This window comes from Pleurodeles waltl, chromosome 2_2, assembly GCF_031143425.1.
Source record: "Pleurodeles waltl isolate 20211129_DDA chromosome 2_2, aPleWal1.hap1.20221129, whole genome shotgun sequence".
Taxonomy (NCBI): domain Eukaryota; kingdom Metazoa; phylum Chordata; class Amphibia; order Caudata; family Salamandridae; genus Pleurodeles; species Pleurodeles waltl.
Window position 1 is genome coordinate 1,172,344,804 of NC_090439.1, and position 20,017 is coordinate 1,172,364,820.

The 20,017-nt window shown below is 52.5% G+C and overlaps 2 protein-coding genes across 3 annotated transcripts in view; one reads left to right on the forward strand and one right to left on the reverse strand.

Annotated features, from left to right (window-relative positions):
• The window catches only part of LOC138283041 (C-type lectin domain family 2 member L-like), a 68,266-nt gene extending 54,948 nt beyond the window's left edge, over nt 1-13,318 (reverse strand). Inside the window, exon 1 of one of the 2 annotated variants that reach the window (XM_069221175.1) lies at nt 13,098-13,318. In XM_069221175.1, the coding sequence (XP_069077276.1) occupies nt 13,098-13,266 (169 nt within the window). In that variant the 5' untranslated portion in view covers nt 13,267-13,318. The remainder of the gene's footprint in view (nt 1-13,097) is intronic. The other variant, XM_069221173.1, reaches the window with a different exon arrangement.
• A 63-nt stretch (nt 13,319-13,381) lies between these two features.
• LOC138283040 (collagen alpha-1(III) chain-like) overlaps nt 13,382-20,017 on the forward strand; it is a 42,324-nt gene continuing 35,688 nt past the window's right edge. The window contains exon 1 of the mRNA XM_069221172.1: nt 13,382-14,387. Within this exon, the coding sequence (XP_069077273.1) occupies nt 13,382-14,387 (1,006 nt within the window). The remainder of the gene's footprint in view (nt 14,388-20,017) is intronic.

Sequence of the window (20,017 nt, forward strand, 5' to 3'; positions counted from 1 at the left end):
CAGTGGCAGGCCTGTGTAAGAATTGTCTGAGCTCCCTATGGGTGGCAAAAGAAATGCTGCAGCCCATAGGGATCTCCTGGAACCCCAATACCCTGGGTACCTAAGTACCATATACAAGGGAATTATATGGGTGTACCAGTGTGCCAATGAGAACTGGTAAATTTAGTCACTAGCCTGCAGTGACAAATTTAGAAAGCAGAGAGAGCATAAACACCGAGATTCTGATTAGCAGAGCCTCAGTGATACAGTTAGGCACCACACAGGGAACACAAACAGGGTACATACTATGAGCACTGGGGTCCTGCCTAGCAGGATCCCAGTGACACAGGGGCTAAAACATACATACATACAGTAAAAATGGGGGTAACGTCAGACAAGATGGTACTTTCCTACAGTGCCATTATGGGTGTGGTAGTGAGAGCGAGAGGACTCTCTCTGGACAAAGTGCACATTTGTTTAACGTGAGCAGGACTCTCCCTGGACAAAGTGCACATTTGTTTAACGTGAGCAGAACAAACAGACCAGCAGCTGTGCTCTCAGCAGCCCGTAGACCCCATGTGTGGGGTGAGCTCAGGAGTAACGTGAGCAGAACAAAGAGACCAGCAGCTGTGCTCTCAGCAGCCCAGAGGTCCTGTGTGTGAGGTTAGCACAGGAACAGTTCTCTCACCTTTATACATCCACAGACACCATCACTGTAGGAGGCTGGCCTGGCTTGTAGTGGGTACCAATGGCACTTACACCTTGTGCCAGGTCCAGTTGTCCCTTATTAGTAGAGTGTAGTAGTGTTCTAGCAGCTTAGGCTGATAGAGGTAGCTATAGCAGAGCAGCCAAGGCTGAACTAGGAGAGATGCAAAGCTCATGCAATACCACTTATATCTGTAGGAGGCTGGCCTGGCTTGTAGTGGGTACCAAAGGTACTTACATCTTGTGCCAGGTCCAGTTTTCCCTTATTAGTGTAGGAGAGGTGTTTCTAGCAGCTTAGACTGATAGAAGGTAGCTACGGCAAAGCAGCTTAGGCTGAACTAGGAGACATGCAAAGCTCCTACTATACCACTGGTGTTATATGCACAATATCATAAGAAAACACAATACACAGAGTTACTAAAAATAAAGGTATTTTATTTTATGACAATATGCCAAAAGTATCTCAGTGAGTACCCTCAGTAAGAAGGTAAGTACTATACAAAAGTTATATGTACACAAACCAAAGTTAGGTAAGTAATAGCAAGAAAAGTAATGCAAACAGTGTAGAATTACAATAGATTGCAATAGGAGCACATAGGTATAGGGGCAGCACAAACCATATACTCCAAAAGTGGAATGCGAACCACGAATGGACCCCAAACCTATGTGAGCTTGTAGAGGGTCGCTGGGACTGTAAGAAAACAGTGAGGGTTAGAAAAATACCCCACCCCAAGACCCTGAAAAGTAGGAGTAAAGTACACCTACTACCCCCAGAGAGCACAAAAGTCGTGATAGGGGGATTCTGCAGGAAGAACAAACACCAGCAATGCAACAACTGTGGATTTCCGGACCTGAGTACCTGTAAGACAAGGGGACCAAGTCCAATAGTCGTGACAGTGTCGAGAGTGGGCAGGAGCCCAGGAAATGCCAGCTGAGGGTGCAAGGAAGCTGGCACCGGTTGGAAGAAGCTTGGAGTTCTGCAAGAAAGAAGAGAGCTAGGGACTTCTCCTTTGGAAGACGGATGTTCCACGTCGCGATGAAGCTTGCAGAGGTGTTCCACGCAGAAATACCACAAACAAGCCTTGCTAGCTGCAAGGGTCGCGGTAGAGGTTTTTGGGTGCTGCTGTGGCCCAGGAGGGACCAGGATGTCGCCACTTGGAGGAGGAGACGGAGGGGGCGCCCAGCAACTCAGAGAGCCCACACAAAAGCAGGCAGCACCAGCAGAAGTACCTGAACAGGCAGTTGGAAGGAAAGTGAACAGGAGTCCACCCGAAGTCACAAAAGGGTGTCCCACGACGCCGGAGGACAACTCAGAAGGTTGTGCACTGCAGGAAGGAGTGTAGGGGACCCAGGCTTGGCTGTGCACAATGGGAATCCTGGAAGAGTGCACAGGAGCCGGAGCAGCTGCAAATCACTCGGTACCCAGCAATGCAGTCTAGCGTGGGGAGGAAAGGACTTAAATCCATCAAACTTGGACTAAAGAGTCACTGGACTGTGGGAGTCACTTGGACAGAGTTGCTGAGTTCCAGGGACCATGCTCGTCAGGCTGAGAGGGGACCCAGAGGACCAGTGATGCAGTCTTTTGGTGCCTGTGTTAGCAGGGGGAAGATTCCGTCGACCCACAGGAGATTTCTTCAGAGCTCCTGGTGCAGGGTGAAGGCAGGCTACCCCATAGCATGCCCCACCTGGAAACAGTCGTGAAAGCCTGCAGGATGAGGCGATACAAGGTTGCTAGTAGTCATCTTGCTACTTTGTTGCGGTTTTGCAAGCATCCGGAGCAGTCAGCGGTCGATCCTTTGGTAGAAGGTGAAGAGGGAGATGCAGAGGAACTCTGGTGAGCTCTTGCATTCGTTATCTAAAGAATTCCCCAAAGCAGAGACCCTAAATAGCCAGAAAAGGAGGTTTGGCTACGAACAAAGGAGGATTGGCTACCAAGACAGGTAAGAGCCTATCAGGAGTCTCTGACGTCACCTGCTGGCACTTGCCACTCAAGAGCAGTCCAGTGTGCCCCCAGCACCTCTAAATCCAAGATGGCAGAGGTCTGGGACACACTGGAGGAGCTCTGGGCACCTCCCCTGGGAGGTGCATGTCAGGGGAGTGGTCACTACCCTTTCCTTTGCCCAGTTTCGCGCCAGAGCAGGGCTGGGGGATCCCTGAACCGGTGTAAACTGGTTTATGCAGAGATGGGCACCATCTGTGCCCATCAAAGCATTTCCAGAGGCTGGGGGAGGCTACTTCTCCCCACCCCATCACACCTATTTCCAAAGGGAGAGGGTGTAACACCCTCTCTCAGAGGAAATCCTTTGTTCTGCCTTCCTGGGCCAGGGCTGCCTGGACCCCAGGAGGGCAGAAACCTGTCTGAGGGGTTGGCAGCAGCAGCAGCAGCAGCAGCAGCTGCAGTGGAGACCCCGGAAAGGTAGTTTGGCAGTACCCGGGTACTATGCTAGAGACCCGGGGATCATGGAATTGTTCCCCCAATGCCAGAATGGCATTGGGGTGACAATTCCATGATTTTAGACATGTTACATGGCCATGTTCGGAGTTACCATTGTGACGCTATACATAGGTAGGGACCTATGTATAGTGCACGCGTGTAATGGTGTCCCCGCACTCACAAAGTCTGGGGAATTTGCCCTGAACGATGTGGGGGCACCTTGGCTAGTGCCAGGGTGCCCACACACTAAGTAACTCTGCACCCAACCTTCACCAGGTGAAGGTTAGATATATAGGTGACTTATAAGTTACTTAAATGCAGTGGTAAATGGCTGTGAAATAACGTGGACGTTATTTCACTCAGGCTGCACTGGCAGGCCTGTGTAAGAATTGTCAGATCTCCCTATGGGTGGCAAAAGAAATGCTGCAGCCCAAAGGGATCTCCTGGAACCCCAATACCCTGGGTACCTCAGTGCCATATCCTAGGGAATTATATGGGTGTACCAGTATGCCAATGTGAATTGGTAAATTTAGTCACTAGCCTGTTAGTGACAAATTTGGAAAGCAGAGAGAGCATAACCACTGAGGTTCTGGTTAGCCTCAAGGAGACAGTTAGGCATCACACAGGGAACACATACAGGGCACATACTTATGAGCACCGGGGCCTGTCTGGCAGGCTCCCAGTGACACATAGACTAAAACAACATATATACAGTGAAATATGGGGGTAACATGCCAGGCAAGATGGTACTTTCCTACAATATCATATAGGTACTATGTCATAAGAAAGACAATACTCATAGTTACTAAAAAGAAAGGTACTTTATTTTGGTGACAATGTGCCACAAATATCTCAGAGGATATACTCCCTTAGGACGTAAATAACATACACAAAATATACACAACTAACCAAATCAGGTAATTAAAACAGTCAGAAAATAGTCCAAACACTGTAAAACACAATAGGATGCAATAGGCCTAGGGGCAACACAAACCATATACCAATAAAGTGGAATGCAAACCACGAATGGACCCTAGGCAAGTGTAGTGTGTAGAGGGTCACTGGGAGTGTAAGAAAAGACTATGGGTGTAAAGGAGACCCCACCCCAAGACCCTGAAAAGTAGGAGTAAAGTACTACTATTTGCCCAGAAACACACTAAAGTCGATGACTGAAAAGCACTGAAGATGGATTCCTGGACATGAGGACCTGCAAAGGAAGGGGACCAAGTCCAAGAGTCGCTAAAGTATCCAGGGGGGGCAGGAGCCCACTAAACCCCGGATGAAGGTGCAAAATGGCTGCCTCCGGTTTGTAGGGCACCGGGGGGGACACAAGTCAGCACAAAAAGTACACCCTCAGCGGCACAGGAGCGGCCGGGTGAAGAGTGCAAACAGGCGTCGGGTTTGCAATAGGTTTCAATGGGAGACCCAGGGGTCTCTTCAGCGGTGCAGGCAGGCAAGGGGGGGCTCCTCGTGGTAGCCACCACCTGGGCTAGGGAGAGGGCCACCAGGGGGTTGCTCCTGTACTGGAGGTCGGATCCTTCAGGTCCTGGGGGCTGCGGGTGCAGTGTGTTTCCCAGGCGTCGGGTTCTTTGAAGCAGGCAGTCGCGGTCAGGGGGAGCCTCTGGATTCCCTCTGCAGGTGTCGCTGTAGGGCTCAGGGGGGTCAACTCTGGCTACTCACGGGCTCGCAGTCGCCGGGGAGTCCTCCCTGTAGAGTTAGTTTTCCGCGGGTCGAGCCGGGGCGTCGGGTGCAGAGTGGAAAGTCTCACGCTTCCGGCGGGAAACGTGTGGTCTTTAAAAGTTGCTTCTTTGTTGCAAAGTTGCAGTTTCTTTGGAACAGGGCTGCTGTCCTCAGGAGTTCTTGGTCCTTTTAGATGCAGGGTAGTCCTCTGAGGCTTCAGAGGTCGCTGGACCCTGGGGGATGCGTCGCTGTTGCAGTTTTTCTTGAGGTGGGGAGACAGGCCTGTAGGGCTGGGGCCAAAGCAGTTGGTGTCTCTGTCTTCTCTGCAGGGCTTCAGGTCAGCAGTCCTTCTTCGTCTTCAGGTTGCAGGAATCTATCTTGCTTGGTTCTGGGGGCCCCTAAATACTCAATTTAGGGGTGTGTTTAGGTCTGGGAGGTTAGTAGCCAATGGCTACTAGCCCTGAGGGTGGCTACACCCTCTTTGTGCCTCCTCCCTGAGGGGAGGGGGGGCACATCCCTAATCCTATTGGGGGAATCCTCCATCTGCAAGATGGAGGATTTCTAAAAGTCAGAGTCACCTCAGCTCAGAACACCTTAGGGGTTGTCCTGACTGGCCAGTGACGACTCCTTGTTTTTCTCATTATCGCCTCGCCAAAAGTGTCGCCGTGGCCGGAGGGGGCGGGCATCTCCACTAGCTGCCCTGTGGTGCTGTAACAAAGGGGGTGAGCCTTTGAGGCTCACCGCCAGGTGTTACAGTTCCTGCAGGGGGAGGTGAGAAGCATCTCCACCTAGTACAGGCTTTGTTACTAGCCACAAAGTGACAAAGGCACTCTCCCCATGTGGCCAGCAACATGTCTGGTGTGTGGCAGGCTGGCAAAACTAGTCAGCCCACACATGAAGTCGGGTATGTTTTCAGGGGGCATCTCTAAGATGCCCTCTGGGTGTATTTCACAATAAAATGTACACTGGCATCAGTGTGCATTTATTGTGCTAAGAAGCTATTATGGTGCTGTGGAGTTCGTGTATGACAGACTCCCAGACCATATACTCTTATGGCTACCCTGCACTTACAATGTCTAAGGTTTTGCTTACACATTGTAGGGGCGTAGTGCTCATGCACCTATGCCCTCACCTGTGGTATAGTGCACCCTGCCTTAGGGCCGTAAGGCCTGCTAGAGGGGCGACTTATCTATGCCATAGGCAGTCTGAGGTTGGCATGGCACTCTGAGGGGAGTGCCATGTCGAATTAGTCATTTTCTCCCCACCAGCTGGCAAGCAGTGTACACGTGCTGAGTGAGAGGTCCCCCGGGTGGCATAAGACATGCTGCAGCCCTTAGAGACCTTCCCTGGCATCGGGGCCCTTGGTACCAGTTGTACCAGTTACAAAGGACTTACCTGGATGCCAGGGTGTGCCAATTGTGGAGACAAAGGTACAGTTTTAGGGAAAGAACACTGGTGCTGGGGCCTGGTTAGCAGGCCTCAGCACACTTTCAAATCATACCTTGGCATCAGCAAAGGCAAGGGGGTAACCATGCCAAGGAGGCATGTTCGTACATGCATTCACTCAGACACCCCCCAAACACAGGGTACTCAGCCTCACTTGCATACATCTGCATTTTGAATGGGTCTTCCTTGGCTCGGAGGTTGAAGTGCCTGCTCTCACGCAAAGGACTGCCACACCCCCTACTGGTACCCTGGCAGACAGGATTGAACTGAAAGGGGACCTGGTGCACTTCTAAGCCACTCTTTGAAGTCTCCCCCACTTAAAAGGCACATTTGGGTATAAAACAGGGCCTCTGCCCTACCACCACAGACACTTCCTAGAGAAGGAACCTGAACTAGAACCTGCACCCTGACAAGAAGAACTGCCTGGCTGCCTAAATGACTCACCTAACTTCTACAAATGACTACTGCCTTGCTGTTGCCCTGCTGTCTTGCTGCTCCCTTGCTTTGCTGCAGAAGTGCTCTCCAAGGGCTTGGATAGAGCTTGCCTCCTGTTCCCTGAAGTCTCAGGACCAAAAAGACTTCTCTCTTGCAACTGGACTGCTTGTGCGGCGAAAAATTCGATGCACAGCTTGTTCCGCAGTGAAAAATTCACTGCACGCCAGACCGGAAAGACGCTGCTCGACTTCGCGAGGAAAAGATCGACGCGGCGCCTGCGGTGCGACCAGAACTTAAACACACGGCACGCCTGGACAAAGCCACCCGACTTCCGGAGGGGAAATCAACACAGCGCCTGCCGTGGGGGAGAAAATTCCACGCACAGCCCACCGGAACGACGTGCAGATGGACAACAAGCCCAGGATTCCACACACAGGTGTCTGAAAACCCCGCGACCCACAGAGGAGACCTGTCCGCGCGCCGGAAATCGACGCAACGTATTCCCCGTGTGAAAAATAACGACGCAAGTCCGTGTGTGAAGGGGCGAAACCGACGCACACACCATTTTCCACGCATCTCCTCCTCTGCGGCCCTTTGCAGAGATTTTTCACTCCAACCAGGTACTTTGTGCTTGAAAGAGACTTTGTTTGCTTTTTAAAGACTTAAGACACTTTATATCACTTTCCAGTGATATCTTTACATTTTCATATTGCATCTTTTATCGTTTTGACCTGCAAATATCCAGATAAATATTATATATTTTTCTAAACACTGTGTGGTGTATTTTTGTGGTGCTATATTGTGTTATTGTATGATTTATTGCACAAATACTTTACACATTGCCTTCTAAGTTAAGCCTGACTGCTCAGTGCCAAGCTACCAGAGGGTTGGCACAGGATAATTTGGATTGTGTGTGACTTACCCTGACTAGAGTGAGGGTCCTTGCTGGACAGAGGGTAACCTGACTGCCAACCAAAGACCCCATTTCTAACAGACAGACACACTCAGAAGAATAACTTGAGACCAATTTACAAAAATACTTCTGATTTTTATAAAAAAAATTAAGACCAAGATCATCAATATATGGTAAGTACTTCTTTTGTAATGATTTTTCAAAGATAAGAGAATATATGTTTTGTGCATAATTATGCACCTAGGAATAAATGGGAACTTAAAAATTGCAGATGAAATCAGGAAATGCTCTCAAAAGTCTCACCTTCTATTTTTAGGACAAGGTTGTTAAGATGTCCTGTGGGTCAGCCAGAGAAATTTGGGTGGTTCCCAGCTGAAGCGGGAGTCTAGGAGGCTGGCATGGCTTATAGTGGATACCTTGTGTTACTTACATCTTGTGCCAGGTCCAGTTATCCCTTATTTGTAGATTAGAAGTGTTCTAGAAGTTTAGGCTGATAGAGGTAGCTATAGCAGAGCAGCTTAGGCTGAACTAGGAGACATGCAAAGCTCCTACTATACCACTTATATCACTTAGCACTATATCATAAGAAACACAATACTCAGAGTTACTGTAGGAAAGTACCATCTTGCCTGGCATGTTACCCCCATTTTTCACTGTATATATGTTGTTTTAGTTGTATGTGTCACTGGGACCCTGTCATCCAGGGCCCCAGTGCTCATAAGTGTGCCTGAATGCGTTACCTGTGTAGTGACTAACTGTCTCACTGAGGCTCTGCTAATCAGAACCTCAGTGGTTATGCTCTCTCATATCTTTCAAATTGTCACTAACAGGCTAGTGACCAATTTTACCAATTTACATTGGCTTACTGGAACACCCTTATAATTCCCTAGTATATGGTACTGAGGTACCCAGGGTATTGGGGTTCCAGGAGATCCCTATGGGCTGCAGCATTTCTTTTGCCACCCATAGGGAGCTCTGACAATTCTTACACAGGCCTGCCACTGCAGCCTGAGTGAAATAACGTCCACGTTATTTCACAGCCATTTTACACTGCACTTAAGTAACTTATAAGTCACCTATATGTCTAACCTTTACCTGGTAAAGGTTAGGTGCAAAGTTACTTAGTGTGAGGGCACCCTGGCACTAGCCAAGGTGCCCCCACATTGTTCAGGGCCAATTCCCCAGACTTTGTGAGTGCGGGGACACCATTACACGCGTGCACTACATATAGGTCACTACCTATATGTAGCTTCACAAAGGTAACTCCGAATATGGCCATGTAACATGTCTATGATCATGGAATTGCCCTCTCTATGCCATCCTGGCATAGTTGGCACAATCCCATGATCCCAGTGGTCTGTAGCACAGACCCTGGTACTGCCAAACTGCCTTTCCTGGGGTTTCACTGCAGCTGCTGCTGCCAACCCCTCAGACAGGCAGCTGCCCTCCTGGGGTCCAGCCAGGCCTGGCCCAGGAGGGCAGAACAAAGAACTTCCTCTGAGAGAGGGTGTGACACCCTCTCCCTTTGGAAAATGGTGTGAAGGCAGGGGAGGGGTAGCCTCCCCCAGCCTCTGGAAATGCTTTCTTGGGCACAGATGTGCCCAATTCTGCATAAGCCAGTCTACACCGGTTCAGGGGACCCCTTAGCCCTGCTCTGGCGCGAAACTGGACAAAGGAAAGGGGAGTGACCACTCCCCTGACCTGCACCTCCCCTGGGAGGTGTCCAGAGCTCCTCGAGTGTGCTCCAGACCTCTGCCATCTTGGAAACAGAGGTGCTGCTGGCACACTGGACTGCTCTGAGTGGCCAGTGCCACCAGGTGACGTCAGAGACTCCTTCTGATAGGCTCTTACCTGTGTTACTAGCCTATCCTCCTTCCTAGGTAGCCAAACCTCCTGGCTATTTAGGGTCTCTGCTTTGGGGAATTCTTCAGATACCGAATGCAAGAGCTCATCAGAGTTCCTCTGCACTTCTCTCTTCACCTTCTGCCAAAAGATCGACCGCTGACTGCTCAGGACGGCTGCAAAACCGCAACAAAGTAGCAAAGACGACTACTGCAACCTTGTATCGCTTCATCCTGCTGGCTTTCTCGCCTGTTTCCTGGTGGTGCATGCTGTGGGGGTAATCTGCCTCCTTCTTGCACCAGGAGCTCTGAAGAAATCTCCTGTGGGACGACGGAATCTTCCCCCTGCAACCCCAGGCAACAAAAGACTGCATCACCGGTCCTCTGGGTCCCCTCTCAGCACGACGAGCGAGGTCCCTGGAACTCAGCAACTCTGTCCAAGTGACTCCCACAGTCCAGTGACTCTTCAGTCCAAGTTTGGTGGAGGTAAGTCCTTGCCTGATGAGCTCTTGCATTCGGTATCTGAAGAATTCCCCAAAGCAGAGACCCTAAATAGCCAAAAAAGGAGGTTTGGCTACCTAGGAAGGAGGATAGGCTAGTAACACAGGTAAGAGCCTATCAGAAGGAGTCTCTGACGTCACCTGCTGGCCCTGGCCACTCAGAGCAGTCCAGTGTGCCAGCACACCTCTGAATCCAAGATGGCAGAGGTCTGGGGCACGCTGGAGGAGCTCTGGGCACCTCCCCTTTGTCCAGTTTCGTGCCAGAGCAGGGCTGGGGGATCCCTGAACCGGTGTAGACTGGCTTATGCAGAGATGGGCACCATCTGTGCCCATCAAAGCATTTCCGGAGGCTGGGGGAGGCTACTCCTCCCCAGCCCTGACACCTTTTTCAAAAGGGAGAGGGTGTAACACCCTCTCTCTGAGGAAGTCCTTTGTTCTGCCTTCCTGGGCCAAGCCTGGCTGGACCCCGTGAGGGCAGAAAACCTGGCTGAGGGGTTGGCAGCAGCAGGAGCTGCAGTGAAACCCCGGGAAAGGTAGTTTGGCAGTACCTGGGTCTGTGCTAGAGACTCGGGGGATCATGGAATTGTCTCCCCAATGCCAGAATGGCATTTGGGTGACAATTCCATGATCTTAGACATGTTACAAGGCCATGTTCGGAGTTACCATTGTGACGCTATACATAGGTAGTGACCTATGTATAGTGCACGTGTGAAATGGTGTCCCCGCACTCACAAAGTCTGGGGAATTTGCCCTGAACGATGTGGGGGCACCTTGGCTAGTGCCAGGGTGCCCACACACTAAGTAACTTTGCACCCAACCTTCACCAGGTGAAGGTTAGACATATAGGTGACTTATAAGTTACTTAAGTGCAGTGGTAAATGGTTGTGAAATAACGTGGACGTTATTTCACTCAGGCTGCAGTGGCAGGCCTGTGTAAGAATTGTCAGAGCTCCCTATGGGTGGCAAAAGAAATGCTGCAGCCCATCAGGATCTCCTGGAACCCCAATACCCTGGTTACCTCAGTACCATATACTAGGGAATTATAAGGGTGTTCCAGTAAGCCAATGTGAATTGGTAAAATTGATCACTAGCCTGTTAGTGACAATTTGTAAAGAGGAGAGAGCATAACCACTGAGGTTCTGGTTATCAGAGCATCAGTGAGACAGTTAGGCACCACACAGGGAACACATACATATAGGCCACAAACTTATGAGCACTGGGGTCCTGGCTAGCAGGGTCCCAGTGACACATAACAAACATACTGAACAACATAGGGTTTTCACTATGAGCACTGGGCCCTGGCTAGCAGGATCCCAGTGAGACAGTGAAAACACCCTGACATACACTCACAAACAGGCCAAAAGTGGGGGTAACAAGGCTAGAAAGAGGCTACTTTCTCACAGTGGGTAAGTTACACTGACATAATTCACCATATCTATCTTTCTGCACAACAAGAGATTATGTGTTACGTGCTGCTCATGGTAGCCCTGCCTTGCAAATACTTATCTGACCCTTACACAGTTCCCGTCACCAAGATATGAATGACTTGTGGTTTTTAGGACCCCTGTGCTCCACCCTGTTCGTGCTAAGTGAACATTTTGAAAGCAACAGTTGATACAGCTTTAAAGAAAAACTCTCATTCTAATGTGACTTGGGCCTCTTGTGTGTTTCAGCACAGCTAAGTTAACAATGCAGCATGTGTATAAGTTTCCTAAGTAATAAGTGTTTGTCCTAAATATGGCCTGCCTTTTCTATTGATCCCACAGTCTGTCTTTTTTTAACATGTCATGTATTAAGCCTTTCACTACTTACTTTGGTTTACAACTATCTCTAGCCTAAAATGTTTGAATAGGGAGTTGGGAACTCATGTTTGTTTGTTATGTGATGTATTCCTATTCTTCCTACATCATTGGAGACCCCCTTCTGGAGTGCCCAAAAGGGGAGGTCTGAGGAAGTAAAGAGAGATCACACACTGAGATGAGGGAGAGCAAAGGGTTACTGAAGTGATGAAGAGCAGGAGGTGGGAAGTGGCGGATCTGAGGTTAGGGGGCTTCAGGGGGGCCCGAACCAGAGTCAGTAACGGGCACTCGAAGGTTCCTTCCTGCTGGGAACCGAAACTAAAGGAAACATCTGAAAGTACAACGCACGAACTAAACAAAACAGACTGAGCTGGGAGGTACAACACTGCTGCCCTGGGAACAAAGCACCGAGTGCGTTGTCACTGTGCAGACATACAACTGCTGCAAAGTACTGGGAAACACTGCCCGGTGTTGTCGTCGGTCCGTGACCCCTCAAAGCCCTAAGGGCAGCGCTGCTGGTGTCTGGTGCCCCGTAGTGCCCGCCCAGCCCGGGTTAGAAGGATTGCATTTTATGAAATGCACGAAACAGAAGGTCTCTATGTCCAAAGCCGCAGCCCACTTATCTAGCAACAAATAAACAAAAAACATTTGCATATAACACGTGCTTTGCAGGAAACACAAAAATCCTCTTTGCAACTTTTAGAGTCAAAACTGTGAGTGGACAAAACACAAACCCCTCCAGCATCAAGTGCATTAACCGCCAGAGTTATCTCACTATTGCACTCAGTGGCCCGCACACATTCACTGGCACACTTTTCCTCGCTGACAATGTGTTTTTTGGTATTTTTTTTTATTTTTTAATAAAAACAATTAATGTATAAATTGGCCGCTCGAGCTGCTTTTTGTGAGGCTGCCCGCTTTTGGGTCCCAGCACCGGTTAACTTCTTGTCGGGCTGTCCGGAGCCATCAGCTTTCCCAGGTCTGACATTATTAATGGTTGACAAACAAAGTATCCGCTGCCTGAAAGTGGACAACTTTTTCACTTTGCAAAACTGATGTCTTCGGCGGAACTCGAAAGCTTTTGGCGGAGAAAGTTTACACCCAAAACTTTGTTTCGGGGAAACTTTTCTGAAATAAAACATCCTTTCGTTACAGATATTTTCCCTACTCTTTTTTTTAGCGTAAAGAAGGCATTTCTCAGCAACTTAGTTCCGTTCTCTGGCGCGTTTGTGACTCTGGCGCACATTAGTAAAGACAGGTGTACTTCCACCTAACGCCAGTCCTCGCTGTAAACAAAGCCCCCGATGGACTCCTGCGGGCCCCCTCCCTCAAGCAGGCCCCCAAGGGGGTCACCTCTCAACTCACCGTCCTTCCAGCCCTGTAGCGCCTCGCTCAGCACTAGGGTCACATAGCGCCCCCTGCGCACCTCGGACTCGCGGATCCCCCGCAGCGCCTCCGCCTCCAGCACCCGGTAGAGCCGGGGTCTCTTTGGGGAGAGGGCTGGGCGCTCCCGGGGGTCGGGGCCCCTCAGCATGGCCTCGCACCCCCGGTCCTCAGTCCCTCCATCGAGGGCGCGTCCGGACTGAAAGTGAAAGCGCCTGGAGGGTCAGGTGGGAGCCGCCGCCCCGCCCCGCGGGTGCAGAAGGGCTATGGCTTCCCCGGAAAAGGGAGCACAAACCGTGCACCCGGGGCCTGAGGAGGGCCCAGGGCACCCCGGCACACAAGCACAGCCGGGGCCTGAGGAGGGTCCAGGGGCCCCCGGGACACAAGCACAGCCGGGGCTTGTGGAGGGTCCAGGGGCCCCCGGGACACAAGCACAGCCGGGGCCTGAGGAGGGCACAGGGCCCCCCGGGACACAAGCACAGCCGGGGCCTGAGGAGGGTCCAGGGGCCCCCGGGACACAAGCACAGCCGGGGCTTGTGGAGGGTCCAGGGGCCCCCGGGACACAAGCACAGCCGGGGCTTGTGGAGTACTCAGGCTCCCCCGAGACACAAGCACAGCCGGGGCCTGAGGAGGGCACAGGGGCCCCCGGGACACAAGCACAGCCGGGGCCTGAGGAGGGTCCAGGGGCCCCCGGGACACAAGCACAGCCGGGGCCTGAGGAGGGCCCAGGGAGGGAAGCACGCCCGGGGCTTGTGGAGGGCACAGGGGCCCCCGGGACACAAGCACAGCCGGGGCCTGAGGAGGGCACAGGGGCCCCCGGGACACAAGCACAGCCGGGGCCTGAGGAGGGCACAGGGGCCCCCGGGACACAAGCACAGCCGGGGCCTGAGGAGGGTCCAGGGGCCCCCGGGACACAAGCACAGCCGGGGCCTGAGGAGGGCCCAGGGAGGGAAGCACGCCCGGGGCTTGTGGAGGGCTCAGGACCCCCCGGGACACAAGCACAGCCGGGGCCTGTGGAGGGCCCAGGGGCCCCCGAGAGAGAAGCACAGCCATTGTTCCTCCAGGGCCACTACTCCGCCGGATCCAGCCCTGCCTCCTCTGCAGCCTCCACCCCTTCCCCATCCCGGCAGTGCTTTGGCTTAAGCTGGTCCCCCCCGGAAAGCTTCATACCAGGGGGGGACACGCCGCTGCTTGAGGGGACCGGGCCAGGGGGCCACCGAGGAGAGACACCGGAGCGCCCACCGAAGAAGGACCAGCCCGGGGTCTGGGCAGGTGAGACCATGGGGGTGAGGGCCCCGGGTGTCCTTGATGCCTAGTGCTCTTTCTGCAGAGCTTGGGGGCCTTAGAAGACCATTAATGCCCTACAGGAAGGAATATGTGCAGATCTCGGGGTGAGGGATTCCACTATGTCTGAGGGATCTCGAGGGCCAAGAAGGTCTGTGCTCTGTGGATGGGTGTCCCATGGACCTGTATTTAGAGTGATGTGCTTGTAGGTCTCAGGGTTGTGTTTAGGCCCCAGACGGATATGTATCTGAGGGCTGTCTTTGGGCCTCCGAGGGATGTGTATCTGAGGGCTGTCTTTGGGCCTCTGAGGGATCTGTATCTGAGGGCTGTCTCTGCACCTCCGAGGGATGCGTATCTGAGGGCTGTCTCTGGGCCTCCGAGGGATGCGTATCTGAGGGCTGTCTCTGGGCCTCCGAGGGATGCGTATCTGAGGGCTGTCTCTGGGCCTCCGGGGGATGCGTATCTGAGGGCTGTCTCTGGGCCTCCGGGGGATGCGTATCTGAGGGCTGTCTCTGGGCCTCCGGGGGATGCGTATCTGAGGGCTGTCTCTGGGCCTCCGGGGGATGCGTATCTGAGGGCTGTCTCTGGGCCTCCGGGGGATGCGTATCTGAGGGCTGTCTCTGGGCCTCCGAGGGATGCGTATCTGAGGGCTGTCTCTGGGCCTCCGAGGGATGCGTATCTGAGGGCTGTCTCCCCGCCTCCGAGGGATGCGTATCTGAGGGCTGTCTCCCCGCCTCCGAGGGATGCGTATCTGAGGGCTGTCTCTCGGCCTCCGAGGGATGCGTATCTGAGGGCTGTCTCTCGGCCTCCGAGGGATGCGTATCTGAGGGCTGTCTTTGGGCCTCCGAGGGATGCGTATCTGAGGGCTGTCTTTGGGCCTCCGAGGGATGCGTATCTGAGGGCTGTCTTGTGGCCTCAGAGGGATGTGTATCTGGGGGCTGGGGGGATATTTAGCTTGAGAGGGTTGTGTATCTGAGGGCTGTCTCTGGGCCTCAAAGGGATGTGTATCTGAGGGCTGTCTTTAGGTCTCAGAGAGGCATGTATCTGAGGGCTGTCTTTGGGCCTCAGAGGGATGTGTATCTGAGGAGTGTCTTTTGGAGTCAGAGGGCTGTGTGTCTGGGGGCTGGGGGGATCTTTAGCTTCAGAGGGATGTGTATCTAAGGGGTGTCTTTGGCCTCAGAGGGATGCGTATCTGAGGGCTGTCTCTGCGCCTCAGAGGGATGTGTATCTGAGGGCTGTCTGTGGGGCCTCAGAGGGATGTGTATCTGAGGGGCATCTTTGGGCTGAGAGGGATATGTATCTGAGGGCTGTCTCTGGACCTACTAGGGATGTGTATCTGAGGGCTGTCTTTAGGCCTCAGAGGGACGCGTATCTGAGGGCTGTCTTTAGGCCTCAGAGGGACGCGTATCTGAGGGCTGTCTTTAGGCCTCAGAGGGACGCGTATCTGAGGGCTGTCTTTAGGCCTCAGAGGGACGCGTATCTGAGGGCTGTCTCTGGGCCTCCGAGGGATGCGTATCTGAGGGCTGTCTTTGGGCCTCAGAGGGATGTGTATCTGGGGGGATCTTTTGCTTCAGAGGGTTGTGTATCTGAGGGCTATCTTTGGGCCTGAGAGGGATGTGAATCTGAGGGCTGTCTCTACACCTCCGAGGGATGCGTATCTGAGGGCTGTCTCTGGGCCTCCGAGGGATGCGTATCTGAGGGCTGTCTCTGGGCCTCCGAGGGATGCGTATCTGAGGGCTGTCTCTGGGCCTCAGAGGGATGCGTATCTGAGGGCTGTCTTTAGGCCTCAGAGGGATGTGTATCTGAGGGCTGTCTTTAGGCCTCAGAGGGATGCGTATCTGAGGGCTGTCTTTGGGCCTCAGAGGGATGCGTATCTGAGGGCTGTCTTTGGGCCTCCGAGGGATGTGTATCTGAGGGCTGTCTCTGCGCCTCAGAGGGATGTGTATCTGACGGCTGTCTTTGGGCCTCCGAGGGATGTGTATCTGAGGGCTGTCTTTGGGCCTCAGAGGGACATGTATCTGACGGCTGTCTCTGCGCCTCAGAGGGATGTGTATCTGAGGGCTGTCTCTGGGCCTCAGAGGGACATCTATCTTAGGGCTGCCTTTGGGCCTCTGAGGGATGCGTATCTGAGGGCTGTCTTTGGGCCTCCGAGGGATGCGTATCTGATGGCTGTCTCTCGGCCTCCGAGGGATGTTTATCTGGGGTCTGTGGGGATCTTTAGCTTCAGAGGGATGGGTATCTGAGGGCTGTCTTTGGCCCCAGAGGGATGTGCATCTGAGGGCTGTGCCTGGGCCTCCGAGGGATGCGTATCTGAGGGCTGTCTCTGGGCCTCAGAGACAGTGAGCAGCCATCTTGTGGTTTCCTTTTCTGACAAAGCCAGGGACACACTCCTCACTGTCAGGGAGGAAGATGCTGACGATTATCAAGCACTTAAGAATGCACTCCTTTATGGATTTTGGTCACCCACAGAGGAATAGAGAATCAAAATCAGGGAGACTAGGAAGTAGTCCCCTCAGGATTGGGTAGATTTCATGGACAGCTCTGTCAAGTACCCAGAAGGTTGGTTGCATGGCAGCAATGTGCATGATTATCAGGGCTTGTACAATTTTCCCGTGAGAGAGCACATTCTTAACAATTGCATATCTGATAAGCTGCATCAGTACCTGGTGGACCCAGATCTGACCTCTCCCCAAGAATTGGGAAAGATGGCAGACAAATGGGTTCTCAGCAAGGTGGGTAGGAAAACTTCCACGGGGGTGACCACAAGAAGAAGGATTCTTCCAAGAACCAAGACAGAGGTGAGGACAGATCAAACAAGAGAGTCCTCATTAGGCCCACAAACTCTTCTGGGGTGGGTCTAAGTCCTCTACCTCTTCCCACAAGAAACTTTGGTGCTACATCTGTAGGCAAAAAGGCCACGGGCCGGTGACAACACCCGTCCTAAAGAGAGCACCAAGCCTGCTACTACCACTTCTACCCCTAGTGTCCCTAGCAGTTGCAATAGCAATGGTAGCAGTTGTCAGTCCATGAGTGTAGCAGGGCTCACCTTGGGGACTGTAGTGGGCTCTGGGTTAGTCAGGGAGACCACTGAGGCAGTTTTGGTCTCTCAGGGGGGCATTGACCTTGCCACCCTAGCCGCGTGTCCCCTTAATATGGGTAGGTACAGGCAGCATCCCCTTATAAATTGTTTTGGAGCTGAGGCCTACAGGGACACAGGTGCCAGTGTCACAATGTAAAAAACTGGTGTCACCTGAACAACACCTTGGGCACACTTACCAAGTTACTGATGCTCGCAACAATACTCAGTACCACTCCATGGTTGTTGTTGAGGCTGGGGAGGGGGGCGTGTTACTGGTCCAGGGAAAGTTGTGGTTTCCACTGACCTACCTGTAGAATGACTATTGGGCAATGATTTGGAGACTTCAGCTTGGGCTGAAGTGGAGTTGGAAGCCCATGCAGCAATGCTGGGTATCCCTGGGCACATCTTTGCTTTAACCAGAGCACAAGCCAAGAAGTATGGAGAGCAAGGAGCAATGGAGCCTGGAAAAATGGCGCAGGAAGCTCACAAAAAGAGAGACAGGCAGGGTAAAAAGTTACCCCCTGTTCAGGCTTCTAATGAGGACCCCACTCCTGAGGGAGAGGAACCTACACCCGAGGAGCTTAAAGCTGAAACAGCTGAGCTCTTGGGTGCAGGCGGACCCACCAGGGAGGAACTTAGCCTAGAACAGAAATCCTGTCCTACTGTAGAAAGTCTGAGGCAGCAAGCTGCAGCTCAGGAAGCAGGGGATGTCAGTGGGGCCCATATTGTCTACTGGGACAATAACCCCCTTTATTCTGAGGCAAGGGACCCCCAAACCTGGTGCCACCAGGAGGTTGGCCATTCTTCAAAAGTTTAAGGACGTTTTATTGACCTTGGCCCATGACAGTTTGCATGGGCTCCTGTGGGCGGCATAATCCATGCTGCAGCCCATGGGGGACCCCAGGTGTACCAATGCCCTGGGTTCCTAAGTACCATATACTAGGGACTTACAGGTGTACACCAGTATGCCAATTGTGGGGTGCAAAGAGTACCAAGACAACCACATTTAGGGGAGCGAGAGCACAATCACTGGGGTCCTGGTTAGCAGGAACCCAGTGAAAACAGTCTAAGCACACTGACAACAGCAAAAAGTGCGGGTAAGCATGCCAGAAAGAAGGACTTTCCTACAGGGACTCACAGTAAAGGGGACACCAACGTTTTCTCCCTGGACTCACAGTACTGGCTGCAGCCTCACAGTACAGAACTCACTGCCTCTGTCACTCTGGACTCACAGTACTGGCTGCAGCCTCACAGTACAGGACTCACTGCCTCTGTCACTCTGGAGTCACAGTACAGGCTGCAGGTCACAGTACAGGACACCACCCATTTGGCTCTGAACTCACAGTACTGGCTGCAGGTCACAGTACAGGACACCACCCCTTTGATAGCACAGGGCACACCATCTCTTTGGCTCTGGACTCACAGTACTTGCTTTGTCCTCACAGTACTGGGCATACCATTGCTTTGGCTGTGGCCTCACAGTACTTGCTGTGGCCTCACAGTACTTGCTGTGGCCTCACAATACAGTACAGACAACACTTGTTTTATTCTCACAGCACTAAACACACCACATTGGCTAGAAGCACACAGTACTGGCTGTAGGTACATGGTACAGGAGAAACTGCTGTTTACCCTCCAGGCTCAGTGCGAACCACACCATCTTTGCCTCTAGGCACACAGTACACGGCGCGCACCCCCACCTTCTTCAAATCAAATCAGGGTTTATAAAGCGCAGCTACTCACCCATAAGGACCTCAAGGTGCTAAGGGGGTTTGTGCTCTGAGCTTCATTTGATGAGCCAGGTTTTAATGTCCTTCCTGAAGTGGGGTAGCGATGGTGACTACCTGAGGACTACCTGAGGTACCTTTGCCACGAGGTAGGCGAAGGATCTCCCACCAGCCGAGGTCTTCCATATGCGGGGTACAGTGGCTAGTGCTTGTTGAGTGGAGCGATCTGGTGGGGGAGTAGAAGGTGATGCTGTAGTTGAGGTAGGCGGGTCCTAGGTCATGGAGGGCCTTGTAGATGTGGACGAGGAGCTTAAAGTTAATTCTCTTCTCGATAGGAAGCCAGTGGAGGTCTCTTCGGTGATTGGAGATATGTTTGCGGCGGGGAATGTCCAGGATGAGTCTGGCGGAGGTGTTTTGGATGTGCTATAACGTCTTGAGGTTCTTCTGGGTGGTACCAGCATAGAGGGCATTGCCATAGTCGAGTCTGCTGGTAACCAGGGCATGGGTTACGGTGTTACAGCAGTCTTTTGGGATCCATTTGTAGATATTCCAGAGAAGTCAGAGTGTGTGAATGCAGGAGGATGCAACTGAGTTGACTTGGCGGGTCAAGGTGAACGATGAGTCTAGAATGATGTTGAGGTTGCGTGCGTAGGGTGGGGGGATGCCGAGGGTCGATGGCCACCAGGCGTCGTCCCAGGCTGATGTGGATGGTCCCAGGATGAGGATCTCTGTCTTATCACAGTTGAGCTTGAGGCAGGTGTCCTTCATTCATTCAGGTGGTGGTGGCTTCCATCCTGTTGTGGAAATTCTTC